This window comes from Argopecten irradians, chromosome 16 (genome assembly GCF_041381155.1).
Source record: "Argopecten irradians isolate NY chromosome 16, Ai_NY, whole genome shotgun sequence".
NCBI classification, from domain to species: Eukaryota; Metazoa; Mollusca; class Bivalvia; order Pectinida; family Pectinidae; genus Argopecten; species Argopecten irradians.
In genome coordinates, this window is record NC_091149.1 from 26104456 (window position 1) to 26127248 (window position 22793).

A 22793-nucleotide genomic window follows, 5' to 3' on the forward strand; every position below is an offset into this window, starting at 1 on the left:
AAAATGATGCATGTTTTTTACCTTTGAATTGGCGATTAAGATGCATGTGTTTATAAGAAAATAGAATATGCACATAACTTTATGTATACCAAATCAGGTCAAAAATTTCGATATGGGTATAACATGGGATGTCGGAGAATTCTCTATGTGAACTTGAAGAAGTAATTATATGAGAATAAGTCACATATGTCTTATGTAATAATTCCATCCATTTGCAGCATGATAAAGACATATTTCGAACTTTAATTTAATGTTTATTTCATTGTGTTTATATGATGGCATTAATCTGCCATCACATTGCGAGACAGTACCGACTTATACTTCACTATGCACGCTATACAATAAGCGTAACAAATGTTGCTAAAATATGCAGTGATGAAATTTCAATTATAATCTTAGCACTAACATCGCACATCATTATGTCTTCATATGATTGTGAATTGGCGATATACATTCACCTTACTTGGTGCAAATATTTTGCAATGTTTTAAATTCGGACAATCGTACGAATGTACATGTATCTCAAAATGGTGAAGTGTAGCCGTTTAAGAAATATTTCAAATAAAATGTAATCAATTTTTTTTCTTTATAGTTCATGTTCTGAGGACAAATCTATCAAACATTTTGTACAATATGCTTGTGATCATCAATAGAAGTCACCCGCATCATTTCTGCAGAAAACAAAAAACATTGTTAGATGACACAATCTACGGCGGTTATGCAAGAAAACTACCCGTCTATTCTGTGAACAGACAGTACAATCTTCTCGTATTTTTGTACCGTCGCCATGTTGGATATGGATAACTGCAGTTACCCTAATCCGGTTCCCCTCTGTGAACACTACACTTCCCAGGTAAGTTGAGAAAAGTTGAAAATCATATGCTGGGCATGAACATGAGGTTTTACTTGAATAGTTATCCAGGGTAAGAGTACCAGGCAGGACTCCGACCAGAAAGGTTGGGTGCCAAGTATAGGACTATTTTGGAGGATCGTGTGTCTAAATGCCTACTGCAGTCCTTGCCAGGATGGCATTATATTAACTGGATACTAATTATGGCTGTGTGCCTGTAAATATGTTATTTCTAAGCTGTGACGTCTGGGGCTGTGTGCCCTTTGTAAAGTGTTGGTAAGACTCTGCGTCCAGTCGGCTGTGTGCCTTGTTTCCAAGGACAGGGTGTCCATAACAAGTGTGGCTGTGTGGTAAAACCTGTGTTCAGGGTTTTCTGGATGAATTAACTTGGGAGTTGATGTGAGTATTACAACTTTGTTGGGTTCAGCGACAGTAGAATTTAGAAAGAATATTATTATTATATCAAGCATTTGGATTGAAAATGGGAAAATGGATGTTTATTGTTGCTGTCATAATGGCCTGGATACTGTAAGATGGTCAAACGAAATGTATGAATTAACGGCTATTGCACGACACAAATCACCATTTTGGAGGTTATGGAACGGAATTTATCAAACAAGTTATTAGTTGCACGGAATGCTCTAATATTTTCCTCACCTCGTTAAAATACATAAACGTTCAAACTTGCCATTTATGAAAAAAGTAACTATATAACAGCAACAATCTAACTATTGTCGGTGTTAAGAACCGTTCGTCACAATAATGCATAATTGTAAACAAAAACCCTTCCATACGTGTTCAGTGAACGTTATTGTGATTACACGTTTTTACCGAGTTTTGTTTACATTTTCATCTGTGCAAGCTACATGCTAATTTGACTTTCGGACACAGTTGCCGGACACACAAGCAAAACCTAATACAACAAAAATATATGCTAACCTCTAACAAATATCAAAGGATGGCATTTTTCCGATAACAAATAACGTAATATAAGACTCTTTCATATGTGGATATGAAGGATAGGGATATTCTACCCGAGGGTCATAAAATGTAGTAAAACCCGAGGCTTGCCGAGGGTTTTGCAACATTTTGTGATCCCGAGGGTAGAATATCCCTATCCTTCATATCCACTTATGAAAGAGTATTTTTCTTTCATACCTCAACGTTTTATTGCAATTTTACAATTATAATATCCCGCCATTTTGAAATAAATTCGAAGAAATCCACGACTGAGAGTCAATTTTCCATACATGAAAAATTACATGATATTTTCAACAACAATGCCGTTGTTTGCATCTTTTATAGTAAAACCAGTCAAGTTCGTGAAAAAAAATTGTTAAAATTTTACCGAGGAAATAGAAATTTTGTTGACGCCGTGACGTCACGAGGCTTTATTGCATGGATAGCCATGCAATACAGCCCCAGGCGACATGAGTGTATTGCCCTAGACCAGCCAGTATTACACTCGTAGGTATGAAAGAAATACTTTGCAATCAACATATGCCGGCATCCACAACTACGTTTCTGTCGTCGGCATGCTTTTTACTTTCACTTTCTTCTCGCCATTATGCCGTTTACTAAGCCACGGCGGAGTCTTCAAGGGGAAATATCAAGTGAAACGACTAATCATTGCAACATGTTTATTTTCCGTGTTGTATTTATTTTTACTTAACATTAGTTTAGCTTCAAATGTCAACCCAACTTACTTTCGGTTTTAAATTTTTTACAAATTGTGTTTTTGGTCTAACGGATTGTACTGGTGAGATATAACGTAACATGACAATCGACTTTTAAGTATATTTTGTGTCGTGCATAGATTAAGCAAACAATCACATGCCATATTTCCCAACAACAAGGAGAAAATGTGAAGCTCCTCGTCAAAATGACAGAAATGTGACAGGTGAGTTGTTGACATTTCCAAGGGTGTACCACAGGTTATGATTGTGTGTTGAAAATGTAGGGAGCGATATTTTCTGTATTGCAACATATTAACCCAATAAATATATCAATACCATCATCGTTATTAGTTTATCAAACATGATTATTGTTATTTGTTATATTTCCTTCATACAATTTACCCTAAATGGCCTCATATTAACTGTTCTTATGGAAACAACATGTCTGCTTCGTGAAGCCAATTTTGACAGATATTCGGCTCAAGCTTAGAGTCTGTTATTTTAGTATATGGTGTTATCATTAAATTCTAAAAGTTAATACGCATAGATTGAAGTTATGAAAGGATAATTATTGACATTTTAGACCATAATATATAGTGATGTCATAGAATTTCGTACATTTCTGGAATTCGATTTTAATGTTTAAAATTAAATTGGAGCATATATTCATTTTTTGACAACACCATTGTGTTCTTTACTTGATTTTAGAGATATGGTGTGCTAATAGTTGGAATTAGAAGTTAAAAGTTTCATTTCATGTATTCTGCATATACCCGTATACAACCGACATAATCAAGTCTAATAGCCCTTAATAATGGAATTATACTTGTTTATATGTTGTCGAGACTAAAACTACTTGTAATGACATAAATGTGTAGAGAAGGGTACGGTCCAGAGTAGTTATTTATGTCATTGGTTATACCTTGTAGGTAACCTCTATATATGACCTTGAGGAGACTGTGTACGACCTTCATGACCTGTATGTAACCTGGAGATATCTAGGCCTCAGATGAACCTATATCATGACCACGAGGAGCTCATTCTATTTGTGAAAGACATTGCGTATGTTAAATTCAGAATGATTTGGAATTGGACATTAGGCTAGTCTGTTGATTTTTGAAATTGTCATTTATTGAAACATTTTTTTTTACTCTTGTACTTCATTTTTATATAGCAAAGCTGCAACCAATGTATAGTTCTCGCTCCACTGAACATTTTAAGCTATAAATCATTATCATGTTTTTATTTTCATCCAGTAAATTTATATTATACACTTCTGAATCGTACCATTACTTAACTATGTCTATACCCAATGTATTGTATACAGAAACAAATGGGAATACATGTATATAGTTGTGTAATAATTGCACCTAAATATTTAGATAGTGTACCTGTAACTATATATAGGCACATACCTGTAGATCACATCGGTAGAATGGAAATCACTCTACATGCAAAAATTGTTGGATTAATGGATTTTAATTTTCCTCTCAATGTCTGTCTATGATCTCATTGAAAAAATGTAAACAAATACCGTCGGCCATTTTCTCGCTTCGAGCTCCCCCAAATGCCGCCTTATAGCGCCCCTAAGTCAGAGGTACGCACCTCCTACGCACCCTGATTCCGTTAACCTTCTCCATGGCGGTATAGTACTTTCGTCGTTCACAGATAGGATTCAACGGTAGTAAGGGGTCAATAAGAAAAATGGGGCTTAGGTTTTTGGAGGTAAAATTGAATTTAAAAAAAAAATATATAAAAATATTTTTTTTCTCTTAAATGACGTTTATATTTTGTTCCTTACAACACACTTATTTTCACTTAACACCATATTTCAAATTACAACACAATGGAAAGATAATGGGAGTTGGTGTAGAATTAATGAAAGTTTGTCCCTTTATATTCTTATGATTGAATAAGTCAATAATAATGCAAAAAACATCATTTTAACATATTTGAGTAGGGGTACAAAAGGAAGTCTTACCAAGCAAAAATTATTAGGAAACTTTAAACTTTTGATATTTTTTTTTCTTCTAAATATTGAACATTGCTAAGTGGGTCCCATTTCCAAACAAGCCGAATTTAGCCGACATCGTAATGTCGTTAGCGAAAACGTCATGTGACTACCTAGAACCAATATACGTACCCAACAATACCTTTCGGCCGGGTATACGTACGAGTGTCCTAGTGGAGCACTGCCTCCGAAAATCACTCGGGCACAATTTTCTATACTTTTTGTAGGTTTCCAATTATTTTAAGTTATGTTTATTTTTCAGCTGCCTTCCGCAACATATCACAACACAACATTATCTGTTCAGTAGCCTGTCGACTTTAATTTACATACCAAGCAAAATATTAATTCATCCTTTAGGAAATTTTCTATACAGATATCGCCTAAAATCAGAATTCTTAACTTATCACTTCCACCCATGGTATAGATTTCTTCTATACTCTGTAATATGTATAAATCAGATTTCAGACATCCCAATACGAGACTTACATTCTTTGATGGAGGTAGATGTTTCATTTATGCAGAACTAATAATAATGTTTATTATTCATTATTTATATTTCTAAAGATTTCATGATGGACCTCCATCTTTTGAGTCAATGTATCTCTTTCCAAAAGGCTTCAGATCGTTGTAACAGTGATTCCAGGCCAATCTTGTGGCATTTGTAGCTCTTTCCTTATCATACTTCTGGTTCTTCATCATAGATTCCACAGCTAACTTCCACACACAATTCTGTACAAACAAACAAAATAACATCAATCCTCTATATTGTAATTCTTCATCATGACTCCGCTGCTAACTTTCAAACACAATTCTGTACACAATATACGACACCAATCTAATTCTTCATCGTAAGACACAACTGCTAATGAACAGACACAATTTTGTACAAACGATATCAATCTAATTTTTCATCATTGACTCCACTGAAAACGTCCAGACACAATATGTACAAACAACATCAATCTAATTCTTCATCTTAAGACTCCACTGCCAAAATCCAGACATAATTCTGTACAAACAACACCAATCTAATTCTTCATCCTAAGATTCCACTGCCAACATCCAGACACAATCTGTACAAACAACACCAATCTAATTCTTCATCCTAAGATTCCACTGCCAACATCCAGAAACAATCTGTACAAACAACATCAATCTAATTCTTCATCTTAAGACTCCACTGCCAAAATCCAGACACAATCTGTACAAACAACATCAATCTAATTCTTCATCATACAAACAACAAACATCACTATGATAATCAATTCTTCATCATAGACAAAGAGGCCAAAGGGTCCCAAATGTCATCTAAAAATTTTGACGTCAATCAATAATAGGAAATAGGAAAATAGTTTTCTGAAGACTTTGGCATCCATCTTAGATATGAGAAAAAAGTCGAAATGAGTTTCAAGATAACAAACAAACAAATAGCCAACATCCATCTAATTCCTCATCATGAGCCTGTATCGCTCACCAGGTTTATTCAGTTATTATCACCGAAAACTTTTAGAATTAGAAATAGCAAAATTGATCCGATTCAGTCCCCAACCCCCTCAATCTATGCCTATATGGATGATATGAATTCAATATGACTATGAGTGTTATTCAATGCTTGATTTCAGGGAAGTTCATATTAAAACAGCCAAATTGACACCTTTGGTCCCGCTCCCAAGGGTAATTCAAGTCCAACCATTAATTGAATTTTGTATCCCCACCCCAAACGTATTATAAGTCCAACCATTAACTGAATTTTGTATCCCCACCCCAAACGTATTATAAGTGAATATCCAATGCTTAGACGTCACAGCTGAATTCTAAACACATTTCTTTACAAAACAAGAGATCCCAGAGGGATCTTGGCGCCCACCAAAGAATGATCTATGACTGACAATGGAACGAGGGATCTTTTCCCTGCTTTTCAAACTTTTTCAAACACGACTACATATAAAATTTGAGACAGATCGCTATAGTACTTTCTAAAAAATAGTGGTAACAAACTTCAACAATGAAATCCAAGCTGGCGGCCGTGCAGCCACCTTGTTGACCTATCAGTTACAAAATGCAATATGCACCACTAGGGCCCTAAGGGAACCTACATATAAAATTTGAGAGAGATCCCTTTAGTACTTTTTAAGAAATCGCAATAACAAACTTTAACTATCAAAATCCAAGATGGCTGCCAGGCGGCCATCTTGTTGACCGATTGGTCCCAAAATGCAATATGCATAACTAGGGTCCAAGGGAAACCTGAAATATGAAATTTGAGAAAGATCCCTTCAGTTCTTTCTAAGGAGTAGCGGTAACAAACTTTAACTATAAAAATCAATGATGGCCGCCTGTCGGCCATCTTGTTAACTGATTGGTCCCAAATTGCATAATGCACAACTAGGGTCCTAGGGGAACACACATATCAAATTTGAGAAAGATCCCTCTAGTACTTTCTGAGAAATAGCGGTAACAAACTTAAACTATCAAAATCCAAGATGGCCGCCTGTCGGCCATCTTGTTGACCGATCGGTCCCAAATTGCATTATGCACAACTAGGGTCCTAGGGGAACCTGCATATGAAATTTAAGAAAGATTCGTTCAGTACTTTTTGAGAAATAGTGGTAACAAACTTTAACTATCAAAATCCAAGATGGCCGCCTGTCGGCCATCTTGTTGACTGATCGGTCCCAAAATGCAATATGCACAACTACGAAAGGCGATTTGAATAGCCCACCATCAGCCCACCATTTGATGATGGTGGGCTAAAAAAAACCATCAAACTGATCAACACTTTATCATAGACGTCATCGTTGAATCCCAAACACAATTCTGTACAAACAAACAGCTTTAATTTGACAAAAACTCTTAAAATCAACACAATAACATCTAACATCTGGCCCCGATTTCTCGAAACAAACTTAAGTCAAAAATATTCATATAACTTATATTAGGTAAAAAACTTAAGTTTTTACTTAAGTCTGAACCTTTGTTTCGAGAAATCGGAGCCTGATTTCATTTCCCACTTAGCATGCAGAACAGACTTTTGAGAGTTATTAATTTTCTTTCAGCAATTGATGGTTCCTACCTGATGGAGTTGTTCAGGGTCTTGTGCCCGCACATGCTGTAAACATATAAAAAAATAAAGTAAACTGTCGTGTACTTACAAAATACAAAATCAACAATTAAGTATAGATGTTTGTTTTCTGCATGTGTTGTTTCTACTGGCCCTGATAATTTTGTTACACCCCTTTAAAATAGTTTTTATATAAACTCTATTGACAAAAATGCCAATAAATAAACTGTTCCGTCGAGATGTCCAAAGAACTGTTAAAATCAACTGTTAAAAATGTGCTGTTGGACCGGAATGACGCCACAATGGGGTATAACAAAACAGGGCAACAGTTTGTCTTTGAGTTCAACAAATCATCTATTACCCTCACCCCCAGTCAACAACTGTATACTGGATCCTCATTACAATCACTGTCGTTTTATGCACCCTTGGGCAATCTCATAATAAAATTGGAGGCAGTTTAGGAGAAAAAACTGACCAATCACAGGCCTGCAGAGACTTCCTTTGAAAATAACAGAGAGTGTGATGCCAACCTTCAAAGCCACACAGTAAACCACAGTGTACTGTTACTTGGAATTTGATTCTTTTGACGTACATCAAAGAACCAAATTATCTGTATCATTTGTAATGGAGAGTCTTCAGTTTTTGGTACTTATCTCTTAGGGTGGATGTATATAGACAGTGATAGTAAATATTCCGGAGACAGTCAGTCTCATTTGTCAGAAATAACTCTGTTTATGTTACAAAGTAAGAATAATTATAATCTGTAAGGTTACAAATTGGAGAATACATAAACTACAAGACAAGAATTACATTTATTTACATAGATTTGTCTCACTTAACAATGTCTATACAAAATTTGCCAAACAGTCAATGACTAAAGACAAAACTGGCCACCAATCTCTAGATTAATAAAACATCACCAGAATTTATCTTGACAATTTTTATTTCTATAAACTAGAGGGAGATAATCTAGTATCAGGTTAAGTGTTCTGCTGATAAAATCTCAGGATCTGATGGCCAGTCTAATTTGTGAAGATGGATAATAAAGTTTTTGTCCTGAACTTGTGATTAGCCATTTAATATCTGCAATATTTTCTTACATGTACACCTCTGTTTAATGAGAATTTTTTTGTGTAATTTCTAATTTTACTAAAATTACTTATTTACTTATCAGATTTGTTCTTTTTTGTCTTACCTCTTGATGAGTATTTTGTCTTACCTCTATACAAATATTTTGTCTTACCTCTTTACGAGTATTTTGTCTTACCACTTTAGGAGTATTTTGTTTTTCCTCTGAACAAGTATATTGTCTTACCTCTTTAGGAGTATTTTGTCTTACCTCTTAACAAGTATTTTGTCTTACCTCTTTACAAGTATTTTGTCTTACCTCTTAACGAGTATTTTGTCTTACCTCTTAACGAGTATTTTGTCTTACCTCTTAACGAGTATTTTGTCTTACCTCTTAACGAGTATTTTGTCTTACCACTTAATGAGTATTTTGCCTTACCTCTAAACGAGTATTTTGTCTTACCTCTTAACGAGTATTTTGTCTTACCTCTTTACAAGTATTTTGTCTTACCTCTTAACGAGTATATTGTCTTATCTCTTTACAGGTATTTTGTCTTACCTCTTAACGAGTATTTTGTCTTACCTCTTAACGAGTATTTTGTCTTACCTCTTAACAAGTATTTTGTCTTACCTCTTAACGAGTATTTTGTCTTACCTCTTAATGAGTATTTTGTCTTACCTCTTTACAAGTATTTTGTCTTATCTCTTTAGGAATATTTTGTCTTACCTCTTTGTGACTGTTTTGTCTTACCTCTTTATGACTAGCTTTTTTATCTAATACCGGTGCAAGTCTTTTCACTTCATCCTGATCACATCTAAAAAGGTTGTAAGAACGAATCTGAAAATTTAAAACAGCATATTCTATAGTAACATTAATTTAAATTCCATATTCTATAGGTAGCCATATACATATCGGAAAAGATACCTAAAGAATGTGATCAATAATCAATATTTTTTTTTTTTTTTGTTATATGGAATTGTTTATCATCATCATAATCTTTTACTGTAAATTATCATATCAATTACAAGAAGATTGAAACATGATCTAAACAGTTTTATCATCTAGTTCATTAATACCAAAAGAAAGAAAGAAAGAGAAAGATATGTACATGTATGTAAGACAAAGATACCACCTTCTCTAATTCGAGCTATTTAACATCTCATAACAAGACAAGAATTCCACGGAAGTGGATGTGTCGCCTGCACAGCATCACAAAAACTAGTTATTTACAGTTGAAAATATTGTTAATAATAAGGTGAAGTTATCAAGTCCCCTAACTCTTGCAAATAATGACAGACTTTGACCAGTATCACACCACTCCAAGATCTCATAAATATAAAACAACATATCATTTGGTTGAAATCGGACAATAAATATTTAAGTTATCGAGCGGAAACATTGGCTTTATCTGTTTTGATAATTTTAAAGTCCAATAGCTCTTGCAAATATTGATGGATTTTAACCATTATTTCACTCATGTGAGATCACATTAATATAAAGCAATATACCAAATTTGGTTGAAACCAGACAAAAAATACTAAAGTTATCGCACGGAGACCATTTCCCGGACGCTGACGCCAACATACATGTAGCGATACCTAAGTGTCGCCCTTGCGTTGCAGGCGACACAAAAACTTTGTTATTATTGAGACAAAATAAATCCACATACATAATAATATACAATGTATACCAATGCATGACAGAAGTATACATACACCCACCATCATTTTATGTATTCTTAAAGTGAATAGTCTGGCAAAGAAAACCAGTCTAAATGCGTTAATTGGCCTTCCAAAAGTTCTCACATATTAATAGGACGGTCAAGTTCTGCTTAGTTTCGCAGTTCTGACCATTAAAGTAAAGAAAAGTTGAAAGCATTGAAATCGAGGCTGCGTGGAAATGTAACCACAGACGTTAGTGAGCCGGGAGGACGTTTTAGAATTCCCATACTTTGAATTATTTTTTTCGTACGCAGACAGATTTTGACGAGAGATTTTATTTTTCTATTTCATAAGAAATAATACTGGATACATTCACACCATTTCACCAACTTTAGCCATCCTTGCCCGACTGTTCACTTTAAGCTTAATCGTTACATATACTGGTATTTTATGCTCATCACATATAAGTTAAACTCACCAAAGTACAAGCCACATGTGTATCATTCAGAGCGTCGTAGCCTGATTTACATACATCAAGTGCATGTAGTAGTTCATGGCGCATTGAACCACAGAATGCTGTCTTCTCATCTTGGGCATTTTCATGGCCAATGATAATCTGTTTTAAGAAACAAATTGATATAAAATATGACAGTGATGATAAGATACACATAATTTTTGTACATATACAATCTGTTATCAAAAGAAAATAAAGTCAATTATAATCTCAATTTCTCTAAAGATGCTCCACCACTGATAGAGCATACACAGTACTCACCATTTGAGCAATAAGTGACGTTTAATCGTATATATATATATATACACGAATGTGTAATTAACACAATATACATATAAAATAATTTATATTGCATATGCATGCAATGGATTTTTTCAGGACACAATTATTAATTATTGTTGGTTTTTTTCTGGAAGAAAAATAAGATGCTCATAATTTTAATGTTGCTAATGGTGTAAAGTAAATAACTTTACTAATTCCTCTGCTCCTGTTTTTGACAGAGAAAATGTACATGAACCATTTCTCAGCTGTATAGCATCTTTAAGTTTTGGTAAGAAGATAACAAAGTTCAATTACGATTTCTAAATATTTACAAAAAGATGTAAATAGGATTAGAAATCTGGCATATCCAATCAACATGATATTTTTTTATGAAGATAATGGGAGGTAACTCCCTGATGAAGAAAGAAATTATTATTTATTTAAATTTCATTTGTATTGTAAGTATCTCCGGTCAACATTGAAATGTTGCCTACTTACATGTATGTCATCATATTACTTTATGTCACAATTTATTTGTATTGTGGAAATGAATCCATCACTATAAATGCTAAATAACAAACAACTACCATGGCTAAAACTAAAAGGATATAATACCCTTTATGGTTTTTTTAATCTCCTACTCCTAGGTTTATATAACATTCTGTAGTAGTTGGTATCTGTATACCAAAACAACAGTAGAACACTGACCGTTTCTGACGGGCGTGACTTTTCATCCATTGGGTTGCCACATCGTCCATGTATTATTTTCTGTGGCTCTCTTAAATGGCTTAAAAATAAGAAAACATGGAGAATCAATTAACCAAAGAAACATAATTAATATAAAGTTTTTGTTTAGAGGCATTCAATCATGTATAATTCCAATTAACCCATTTGTGGTCAAGCCACAGGACAAGACAGGTCATGGCCATTGGTAACCAATTAATGGGAGGAAGACATGTATTACCTGTGCTTAGCTAGACCTCTAAAACAAGTATCATTTCTTGTCAAGATTAGAATTATATAGATCAATTTTAGACATCTTACATAAGTTTTAAGGGCAATTAATGCTACATGTATGTAAATGAATATTTTATTCACACACTTTTCTTCTAGGTAAGTATATTTTGTATATATACATGTACATGTAGGACACACCAGCATATAAAATGATTAAATGTTCATGTGTGAATATTTGTTTTAAAGCAGGTTACTTTCTACTTTCTTTGGAAAGGTACAATCACAGGGACTTGCCATGACCCAGTATGAAATAAAATTACCTGGCCTTAGATAGCTAGTTTATATGTCTGTCATATACAATGGTCAAATGGTAAGGCCATTTTTTTATTCTTACTCATAAGGAGCATATCAAGTCCCTGCGATATCAATGATAGTTTCAGGTTCCATATCTAGTACTTACCATTTATTAATTCTCAACTCTTCAAGGATAACAGCAATTGTTTTATCTGCAATATACAAGTTCAATATTGAACATAATCATCAAATATGCCTTTTTCAGATATTTCTTTTTCCTTTCTTTTTTCAAAGGCTGAGTTGCTGGGTACTGAAGAGCCAAAAATGCTTTCAAGTTGGATCTGGAGTTTAGCTGTAATTTTGTAGCTCTGGAGAATGAAGGAAGATTTCTAACATATTGGTTGAGTTAACTTTATTTTCTTAACTAAACCACATTTCATCATCATTTTTCTGTGATACAATGTATATAATACATATGTAACAAGAGCGAGACGGGCCCAGTTTGTTAATAATTAATTACAAACTACACTTGGCTCCCTACCTGTGTGTTTCAACCCAGGTTCGTAGGGTTTTGCTTGATTTTTGCCGGTGAAGGAAAACGAGACAAATACTTTTAACACGTAACAATAGTTATTTATAACGACAAATTACATATTAAACGATGTATTACACAAGACGTAGGGCCCAACAATGACTAACACATATATTTACAAAATATCCCTCGACAACCCCTCCATACCCCACCTACAACCCTACCATCTTATACCTATTAGGCTACCCACCTCTATTTAAATCCTATTAGGTCCAGGAACTCAATCCTTCAGTACACTGCAATGAAATGGACAGAACACCTCTATATATACCCGACTATAACAATACATGCACGATCGACCAAGACGGAACACAACACATACAATGACATACTATTCACGACAGCTACACATGTACAAGATACACACGCACTCTTACAGTTACCACAGGACCACGACACGATATATATTCACATGAAACACAAACTATTTACAAGCCCTGCTACACATACAAAAAATCATAAATCCATTAACATTACCTTCTTCCAGACAATCCTTCACCGACGCTTCACATCGCCTGTATTTTTCAATATCTTCCCTTGACCTCTTCATTGTTCTATGTGCAACTCAAGTAATTACTTGTATTTATACTACGTTTACTGTATGTAGGTTAGTTTTAAGCAAAACCTACTTTCACTTTGAAGATCAACACATGTCTACGAAGGATATACAATATACGGTTTGTGTATGAATATTGTCAAAACATATACAATAATGTCACTCTATCATTAAACTTTCAGATTAGGCCTACAGTAAGACAACATTTGTAGGTTGACCTCGGTCCGTTAATAAATCCCGTTTATGTAACAAATCAAACTTGAAGGTTGTCACGCCGGTACACGAGGATTCTTGTTTTCTGAAGAGCGTACGACAAGGGGCGTAACTCCAAGCTAAACCCAAGCACACTTAGCACGTGCACTATATAAATCTAGGCCGTTTTCGATTATACGGTTTGACTGGTTGGACCTAAGTGTTCGTTTATTAATTAAAGACGGACCTGGGGCTTTTACATTGTTTTCAGACGAGCCTAGGCAAAGCCCTCACAGGCCTGTATCAAAAACTGCAGGTCCGTCAAAATTTATACTTGAAATAATGACTTTGTTCTAGAAATCTGAAAAAAATGACTTAAAATAACACCAGAGACATATATGTATATTATGTGCTTTCTAAATCTCTGAATAAATGTTCAGTACATATCTCGTCTACATGTAGAGTGTATGTCAATAAATAAAATGTGTATACATATTTAACTTTAATACAACATTCGAGGAAATAAAACTTGTTTTTGGGTTATAATTAAATGAAAATTAACATGCAATGTCATCGATCGCCGACAAAAAATTAACATTTTGCACGAATAAATTAATTTTCATCGAATCGGTCTTTTTGTGTTCATATCTAGAACTGTAGTATTTACTAAGAATGAGAATGATATAGTATAGTGCAGTCTAGCCTATTTTTCTGGTGGAGTCAATCGTCAGTACTGGAAAATGTCAAACTTTCCCGCACGATCATAGACTGGAACAACCTCACACCTAATACTGTACATGTACATGCCAAAACTTTAGACAACTTCAATAACTCTCTCTCTCTCATCTTCTAAACTGTAAACGTCAACTATGTTTTTAACCCTGTTTATTTCTATGTGGCTATTTTCTTTTTTTTCTGCAAGTAGTGTATTCTAATTGTGTATAATCATTTATTTATATAATACATTTTTTTTTCTTCAATTATTCTCATTAAAATTTTAAATTTTCACGGCACTAAATTTGCGCACTCACCCAAGGTACATAATGTATCAAACAGTCGGAACGTCGACTGGGGATACCCAAATGGCAGAAGCAGAATAATTGGTTTCCGACGATAGGCACATACATATTTGGTAGAATACAGTAAATTTATATATGTGTATTTATAAACATCCCAGTGCGTATTTTTCTTTTATTGGTCTTTGAGGAGGATTCCACGTGGCTGTTAGCCCGTATAAAACTAATCCATTCCTTATGGGTAAGTCAACACTGCAGTGAGTGTAATGTTCAGTTGATTCATTTGTTTCATTGTGATTCCTAAGTTGTTTTAGAAAAAGAAAATGATCTTTTACTTTTATTTTGTTTCAGTTTTATAGTTGCCTTCCAATTTCAACAGTGTTGTCTCTTAAATAACAGTGACAAGACTTAGTCTTAGAGCTGTACATGTATGTTGCAAAACTTTGAAAGAATATGGAATATGTGTACCTCATGACAAGATCACTGACGAGTCCTAGAGAGGTGAAATAGCTGTATGATGTTTGTAACATCACTGAAAAGTTCTAGGTCAAACTACATGTAGCTGCATTGGTATCCCTTAAATCATCAAGAAGCCCTAAAAGGATGAGACAGCAGTATGGTGTCCCTCTGTCTCCTAAACAACTACTACTTGAGGGATTTCATCAAAAATCAGCTGTAATCATTATATATCTTATACATGTACAGGTAAACAGGGGCGTAGGAAGCGGGGGATTGCCCCCCCTTCCCCAAGACAGGGGTGCAAACATGTCTCCCCCCCATTTTCGCCGAGTGAAATGTTCTAAAAATGCACATTTGAATGAAAAAAGGTCCTCCTGCACATTTTTGTACTTCATTAAATTTTCCGCTGCGCGACGAGTTTCCTAAACGTGCAAGCACGTAATGTTCAAACCTTTAATGATGAAAATTCAATACACACGAACTAGACTATAAATGTCCATCAAGGGATTAAACTATTTCAAAGAATGCTTCTTAAAAGATTAATTTGTTTATATGTCTTATAAAGTTAATCATTTAATTATTATATTGAGTTACACAATCCTCTGACCCCACAAAAACTGACAGCTCGCGCCTACATAAAATGCAAATTCTACAAAATGCATTGTATATTTCAATTATCAATACCTATGACTTATCTCAGCCATTCTAAATCGTAATTTTTTTCCCGGGGGAGAACCCAGGACCTCCCAAACAACAAAATCTCGCGCCTTCGGTGCTCGCAAATTCATCAAAATACATCGTAAAACTCATGTCAGCAATTCTAAATCGTAATTTTTTTCCCGGGCGAGACCACGGCCCCCATACACCAAAATCTCGCGCCTTCGGCGCTCGCAAATTCAACAAAATGTATCATAAAACTCATCTCTGCCATTCTAAATAGTAATATTTTTCCAGTGGATACCCCAGACCCTCCAAACTCACTCTCTAATTTGCGTCGCCAATGTCTATAGATGTGTAAAAGGATTGTAAGTAATGATTTATGAAAATGTGCGGGGCGGGCGAGGGGGGGGGGCGGGTGTTACGAAATATTGAGGAACTTTGCCCCCCCTCCCCCATTACGTTTCATCTTCCTACGCTACATCAACTATATTGGAAAAAAAAATACCTCTACCTTTTTCAGGGCAATGCACCTTTGCTACAAAACGGTTAAACGGCTACTGCTTCTGAACTATTCAGTGAAGCCTGTTGACAATAATCCTGATAATGGATAGATAAAAACAATCTAAATGAACAAGACATCTCTATTTTTCCAGAGTTATGCCATCCTTGATACTCCTGGGGTTCCGATCAACTACAATCTCTACACCTCCTGGACTATCTCATAGTAAAACTGAAGGCAACAGAACAGAACATGCAATTTAGTCCTTTGTGTGTCCGACAAAAGAGCCCATATAACGGTACACTGTGGTTGCGTGGGTTTGAAGTTAGGCGTCACTCTCTCTGTAGTCTCAAAGGAAATCTTTGCTGGCTGTGATTGGTTCAGATTTTTTCCTCTGAGCTGCCTTTAGTTTTACTATGAAACAGTCCAGGGGTGTAGAGATTGTAAGTGATCGGAACCCCTGGAGTATCGAGGATGGAGTTATGCATGCCCCTTCGTTACAAAACCAGGGGAGTGTGTGGGTTAGGAGGTATAAGGTTGTCTTCAGGACAACAGTTTTAGTTCATTTTACAACAGAATTGCAAGACCTTTAAATATTGTATTCCTACAGATAGTGGTAGTCCGCTAAACCTGTCTATATTATTAGGTTTTTATTAATTATTTTTTGCCTAATAAATATAAGGCAATTTTTTTTTAAAAGCCTAATAAAACAGACAGGTTTAACGGACTAATATAGCAGCTAGTGCCTGTACTCTTCATCTAATGACTTTATTTATTAATTTACGTGTGGGTTTCCTTAGAAAAATCATGTGTTAATTTTTCTTTTCTTTTAAATAATGATAATGGTTCATTAAGGATGTACTCCTCTGAGAAGTCAAAATTTTCTTGTATTAAACTTTTTTTCTCATATAGATTTTTGGAAATAAGAGTTCATACCATAAAAGAAAATGGAAGAAAAAAAATATGTCTGTGTGCTCGTTTTTGAGATGTTGTCACTAAAAGATACCCAGTTGACAAAATATTGGATTTTATGGGAATTTTGCAGTTTTGACCATATACACAAGACACTAAAGCCATAATTTCCTAACTAGGTGTTTGATATGTATGGATGTTTGTAGAATTTATTTTCTAGTAGTCTTCTTTAAAAAAATACCAGTTTTGATTAATAAGACTAATATTTTTTCTCAGAATAACAACATATGCTACCCCTACCCCTTAATTTTGAGCTACAAAATGCACCATTTTCAGCCATTTTTGCCAAATTAAACCCTTTATAGAAATACTTCTGGTATTAAACTTTTGTTAATATTTTGCATATCAACAGGGAAAGGGTTGTTCTTTCTAAATCAGGCAGAAAAATTGGGGGTCCGTGTGCTTACTTTTTTGCCCCATTTGAATATTTGTTATTTTTCAGTATTTTAGAGTAAAAAATAAAAGTGCTCAAATTACCATTAAATGTAAAAATAAAGTGACAAAAGTGTATCATTTCACACATTAATGCTCAATATTTTAATTACCATGAACCCAGTAAAGATTTACAGCAAAAATAAGCTCGATACAGCTAAAATTGCTGGCGCAGTGATGATTTAAGTAAAAACAATTTTAGTAAAAAATGGTAAACATGTGGCTCTACTTGAAGTGAAAAAAGACACTATTTCAAAATGGCCGCCAAATGAGCCATTTCTTAAAATCCCCGTATAAAAAAATCTACTAAAAATAGAAATGTAATTTTTTGACAAAATTTGCAACTGGCAACTTGCTACAGATATTGGTAAATTTTATTTGAAAATCTCATAACTTCTTTGATCTATTTCGAAACGAGACTTCAACGGGACTGAAACCTCAGAAGAATACATCCTTAAAACGTGGTTATAACGAACGTCTTAGCACTTATTGAAAATATTTTATAGAAAACCCAACAGGGAATGAAAAGTACTGCATTATAAATATGAATTCATTGTAAGTGCGTTCATTATAAACATGAATTCATTGTAAGCGTGTTCATTATAAACATGAGTTCATTGTAAGTGTGTCTGTTACAAACATGTTTTGTTGAACTGGTATCCAACCCTACACTTAATGATAAAGGTGACTGATGATGAGCTAAAGAATTCCATGAACCAAGGTTTTGAATAATTTCTGTAAAACAGTCATTTGCTATTTGGTTAGCAAAGAGTCTGGGCAGCACTTGATAGTAATCTGCTATTTCAGAACAACTTTCACACTTAAACTTAAAGACAAGACAAAAAAAAAACCCACAAAAACAAAGAAATATCACAAGTGGATCACAGATAAATAATTTACTTGCAGTAAAACCTCTATCAAAATACCAATGTTGTTCCCTAAATAAAATCCTTTATCACATATCAAACTTTCTATTGTCCTCTGAAGCTACAGTTCTATCTATTTTGTTTTTCCTAAATCTCCGTCCAATAGGCTCCAAGTCGTTATAGCAGCGGTCCCAGACTCTGTCGATTGCTTCTAATGCTTTCTCCTTTGATAGATCTCTGCTCATCATTAATGAATACATTGCATGGCCACGTACACATTCCTGTGGAAAAATGAAAAACACAGTGACAATTTGTACACATTTCCATAGAAAACAGAGAAACACAGTGATAATTTGTACACATTCTTGTGAAAAACAGGGATAATTTGTACACATTCCTGTGGAAAACAGAAAAAAAACGTGCGAGAATTTGCACACATTCCTGTGGAAAACAGAGAAATACAGTGATAATTTGTGCACATTCTTGTAAAAAAAAATCGAGATAAACAGTGACAATTTGTACATATACCTGTAAAACACTGAGAAAAACAGTGACGATTTGTACACAATCTTGTCAAAACAAACAGAGAAAACACTGATGATTTTCAACTTCTTAAAAATAAGTTATTAAAATTACCATATATCTAATGCGCAAATTTATTTTGATTAGCCTTTGGTCATTATTATTATGGGTGAGTTTGATATTTAAGCCTTGCTTTGGATTGGGGTTGATATTATATGGAGCGTAATTAAGATTTTGACACTGTAGTTTCCGAGGTTTGTGCCACAATTTCCATGTTGATTTTCTAATGATGTTTCACAGCCCTATTTACCTTTTGACTGTTATCTAGGCCATCTTTTGTGACACCACACATCACACCATGGAAAAAATCACACTGTGTTAGGTTGGCTGCACGAATCTGAAAAATGAAAACAACACACTTTTATTTTATTAAAAATTATTGTCAGGTTACAGTCAGACCTGTCTAAGAAGATGTCACTATCCAAGGGACCAAAGATTCCCTGTAATACCATTTGGAACCCCCAGAAAGTGTTCTTATTAAGCAGATGGTCTTTATACAGAGGTGGACACTAAGGCAAATATGACTGTATATAATGTATATCATTTTACTGATTACTCAAATACAGATAGGACCAAACTAAACCTTTAAATCATTAGTCTAAAGTGAGTTAAAACATTATCCGCTCACTTCAGAATCAAAATATATCAAGAAAATATTTGAACAGAAAAAAAACCCAGTGTAACCTATCAAAACCAATCTTTGTCTATTTTAGATCCGTCACCATTTAAGCTTTTTCACAGTAATAACTTACACCTGCTTAATCTAGTAATATGTCTATACTAGCAGCAGATATTCAGACAAGTTATGCACTGCATGTCTATTCAATATAAAATTATATTAAAGCAAATCGTAACATTTTATACTCTTGGGTTTTGATAAATGGTCTTTCAATATTGCAATATCAATGTCTTTTTGAACAATACAATCGAGAAACAGGATGAGAAGTCTGAAATCAGAAATTTCTAGACACTCTTGGGAAAGTTGGCGAGTTAAGTGTGCTAACCTCTGTACATGCCACATGGTCGATATTCTTGTAATCTACTTTAGCTCTGCAGTCATCAAATGCGTGAATGAGTTCATGTGCTAATATACGGCAGTATCCTTTCGTCTTCACTTTATTCTGGCAAAATACTACCTGAAAAATTAATCATTTACACAAAATACTTATTAACGCTAGTATTACATTTTTGCATATTTGCAAAGAGTTATCTGCCCTTAGGTATGGAAAGGTATTGATTGTTACTTCATGTTTTTATGAGTGTAATGTCATATAAGAGAAAATGACATAACTCACAAAGTATATTTCATAAAAACATGCAGACAAATGATACCTTAATTGTCGCAAGGGAGATAAATATGCATTATAATGTTCCATCTTTAGAAAAAGGCACTTTCAATGAAATTTCTGAAATCTCAGAAAAAAAGATTAAAGGTATATTGCCCCCCTTCTTTCATTGATGGAGTGGAACAAGGGAAGTAACTCTAATAGATCAGAATGACTTTACAACAAGATCTATAGTACTTCTGTATAAATTATTTATTTTAGATCTGATAAGTCTATTTTTCTTACCTGTCTTGATCGGAAATCATAGTTAGCTTGTCCTTCTGTACAGTTTTCACAGGCATAGTGCTGTCTTTTAAAATTACTGGAAGGAAAACAAGTAAAATTTTACTCATAATTACAATTATTATTATGCACAATCTTTACTATCATGAACATTTTTGGTTTGTTTGTTACAATAGTCCTTTTAACTTGAGGTGCCAGGGTCATTAAAGGATGTACCTAGTTTGGAAGACTGAGTTCCATTTCAAGCAAAATCAAGTTTACTTTACAGATAATCAAACAAATTAAACTATTTTTTTTTTTACTAATTGTCGTAACTCTTCCACGATAAGGTTCTAATTAACATACATTAATCTGCTAAGTATTCAACTTTAAGTAAAGTAACTGATTTCACTCACCATCCGTAACTTTTTAAAGCATTTAATATCATTGTTATCGTCATATCTGCAAGAAATATAAACAATATTATTTACATTGCTGGAAGTCAACTTGTAATAATTTACAACTCTTTTCACGAAAAAAAAAGTATATCCTGTAAAATTAATACAATTAACAAGAATCACTTGTGTTTCTTCATCTTAATAAGATGTCATTGACTCAATGAGTGAGTTTATAACATCAATGACATATATGATAAGGATAAGTCACACTGGGTTTTGGGTTTGTGCATTAATTGACCGTGACATTGGGCGACTTTTGGGTTTGTGCATTGACCGTGACATTGGGTGATGACTGATAATCCTTCGAAGCCTTTAATGTAGTTCTGGGTGCGAGGGTAACCTTTTAATTCTTACTTTCTGAAGCATGCTGTCCTTTCATGAGCTGTCATACTTTTTTAACGACAATTTAAGACAAAAGTACTAAATGTTGTGAAATTTAATTAACTTTACATTGGGGTTTCGTTTGACTTGATAAAACACGTATTTGTTGAGAAAAATGTTTTTTATTCCCAGTTCAAAGGCGTCTCGCGTGGTGTTTAGTTGTGTAAAAAGACAGTGACAAATCCTTCTCACTTATAAATCCTTGATTACTTTTTGTTTGTTTGTTTGATTAATTAACGTCCTATTAACAGCTATGGTCATGTAAGGACGGCCTCCCATGTATGCGGTGTGTTGCGTGTATGTTGTACGAGGTGCGTGTTTCGGGAGACTGCGGTATATTCATGTTGTGTCTTCTTGTATAGTGGAACTTTTGCCCTTTTTATAGTGCTATATCACTGAAGCATGCCGCCGAAGACACCAAGCAACACACCCCACCCGGTCACATTATACTGACAACGGGCGAACCAGTCGTCCCACTCCCTTTTTGCATGAGCGCTAAGCAGGAGCAGAAACTACCACTTTTACAGACTTTGGTGTGTCTCGGCCAGGGGACAGAACCCAGAGCCTTCCACACAGGGGCGAACGCTCAACTCAAGGCCAAGTCCTTGATTACATGTACATAAGTAGGATTATGTATGTACTTCCAAGGGGTATTATTTCATCATCCATCTATGGCCATAATTCGAGATAAGATTATCAAATGTAAAACAAAAAGTCATGGAAGTTCACTACAACTGATCTTTTTATTTTTATTAACGAAATATGCTTTCTTATTAAACAGATAGAGTAGCAACATAAGTTGATGAGTCTTCATGATTGAAGCAATGTATATGTGTACATGTAACGGTTACCTGTGTGAAGGCATTTATAAATCTGTTGTTCACATTTCCTCGTCGCTGCACCGTATCGAATTTTCTGGTACAAACTCCGCTCTTTCCCCCTCTCCTGAAACCATTTATAACCATATTCTGGATCTGTCTTTTCTTGTCCATCTTCCTGAACAGGCGGACTCTCCTTCTGATCTGTCATTATCAACCTTCAAGTTATACCGGGCACCATGTGCAGCACGAGACATCTCGGTCAATCCTTCAGTCAGTAAACACAAACTCGGCCAATAATGTAAGTGTCAAGACACGAAAATTGGTAAAACTTATCGATCGTGCAATATCTTTATCGTTTCAAGGACTATAAGTAAATGTGAAAATAATATATATGAAATAATATTAT

At 34.5% G+C, this 22793-nt stretch overlaps 2 protein-coding genes across 2 annotated transcripts; both read right to left on the reverse strand.

Moving 5' to 3' along the window:
• Positions 1-4836: 4836 nt before the first annotated feature.
• LOC138310713 (mitochondrial inner membrane protease ATP23 homolog) lies at positions 4837-13821 on the reverse strand. Its single transcript, XM_069252052.1, has 7 exons — positions 13424-13821; positions 12521-12566; positions 11812-11890; positions 10807-10944; positions 9418-9504; positions 7611-7646; positions 4837-5266 (listed from the first exon to the last, which is right to left on the reverse strand). Exons 1-7 carry the CDS (start codon positions 13494-13496, stop codon positions 5105-5107), a joined length of 621 nt encoding a protein of 206 aa, XP_069108153.1. The 5' UTR covers positions 13497-13821; the 3' UTR covers positions 4837-5104.
• Positions 13822-18613: 4792 nt separating this feature from the next.
• Positions 18614-22751, reverse strand: LOC138311216 (mitochondrial inner membrane protease ATP23 homolog). Its single transcript, XM_069252708.1, has 6 exons — positions 22418-22751; positions 21144-21189; positions 20752-20827; positions 20185-20316; positions 19431-19517; positions 18614-18879 (listed from the first exon to the last, which is right to left on the reverse strand). Exons 1-6 carry the CDS (start codon positions 22593-22595, stop codon positions 18688-18690), a joined length of 711 nt encoding a protein of 236 aa, XP_069108809.1. The 5' UTR covers positions 22596-22751; the 3' UTR covers positions 18614-18687.
• Between the last annotated feature and the right edge of the window lie 42 nt (positions 22752-22793).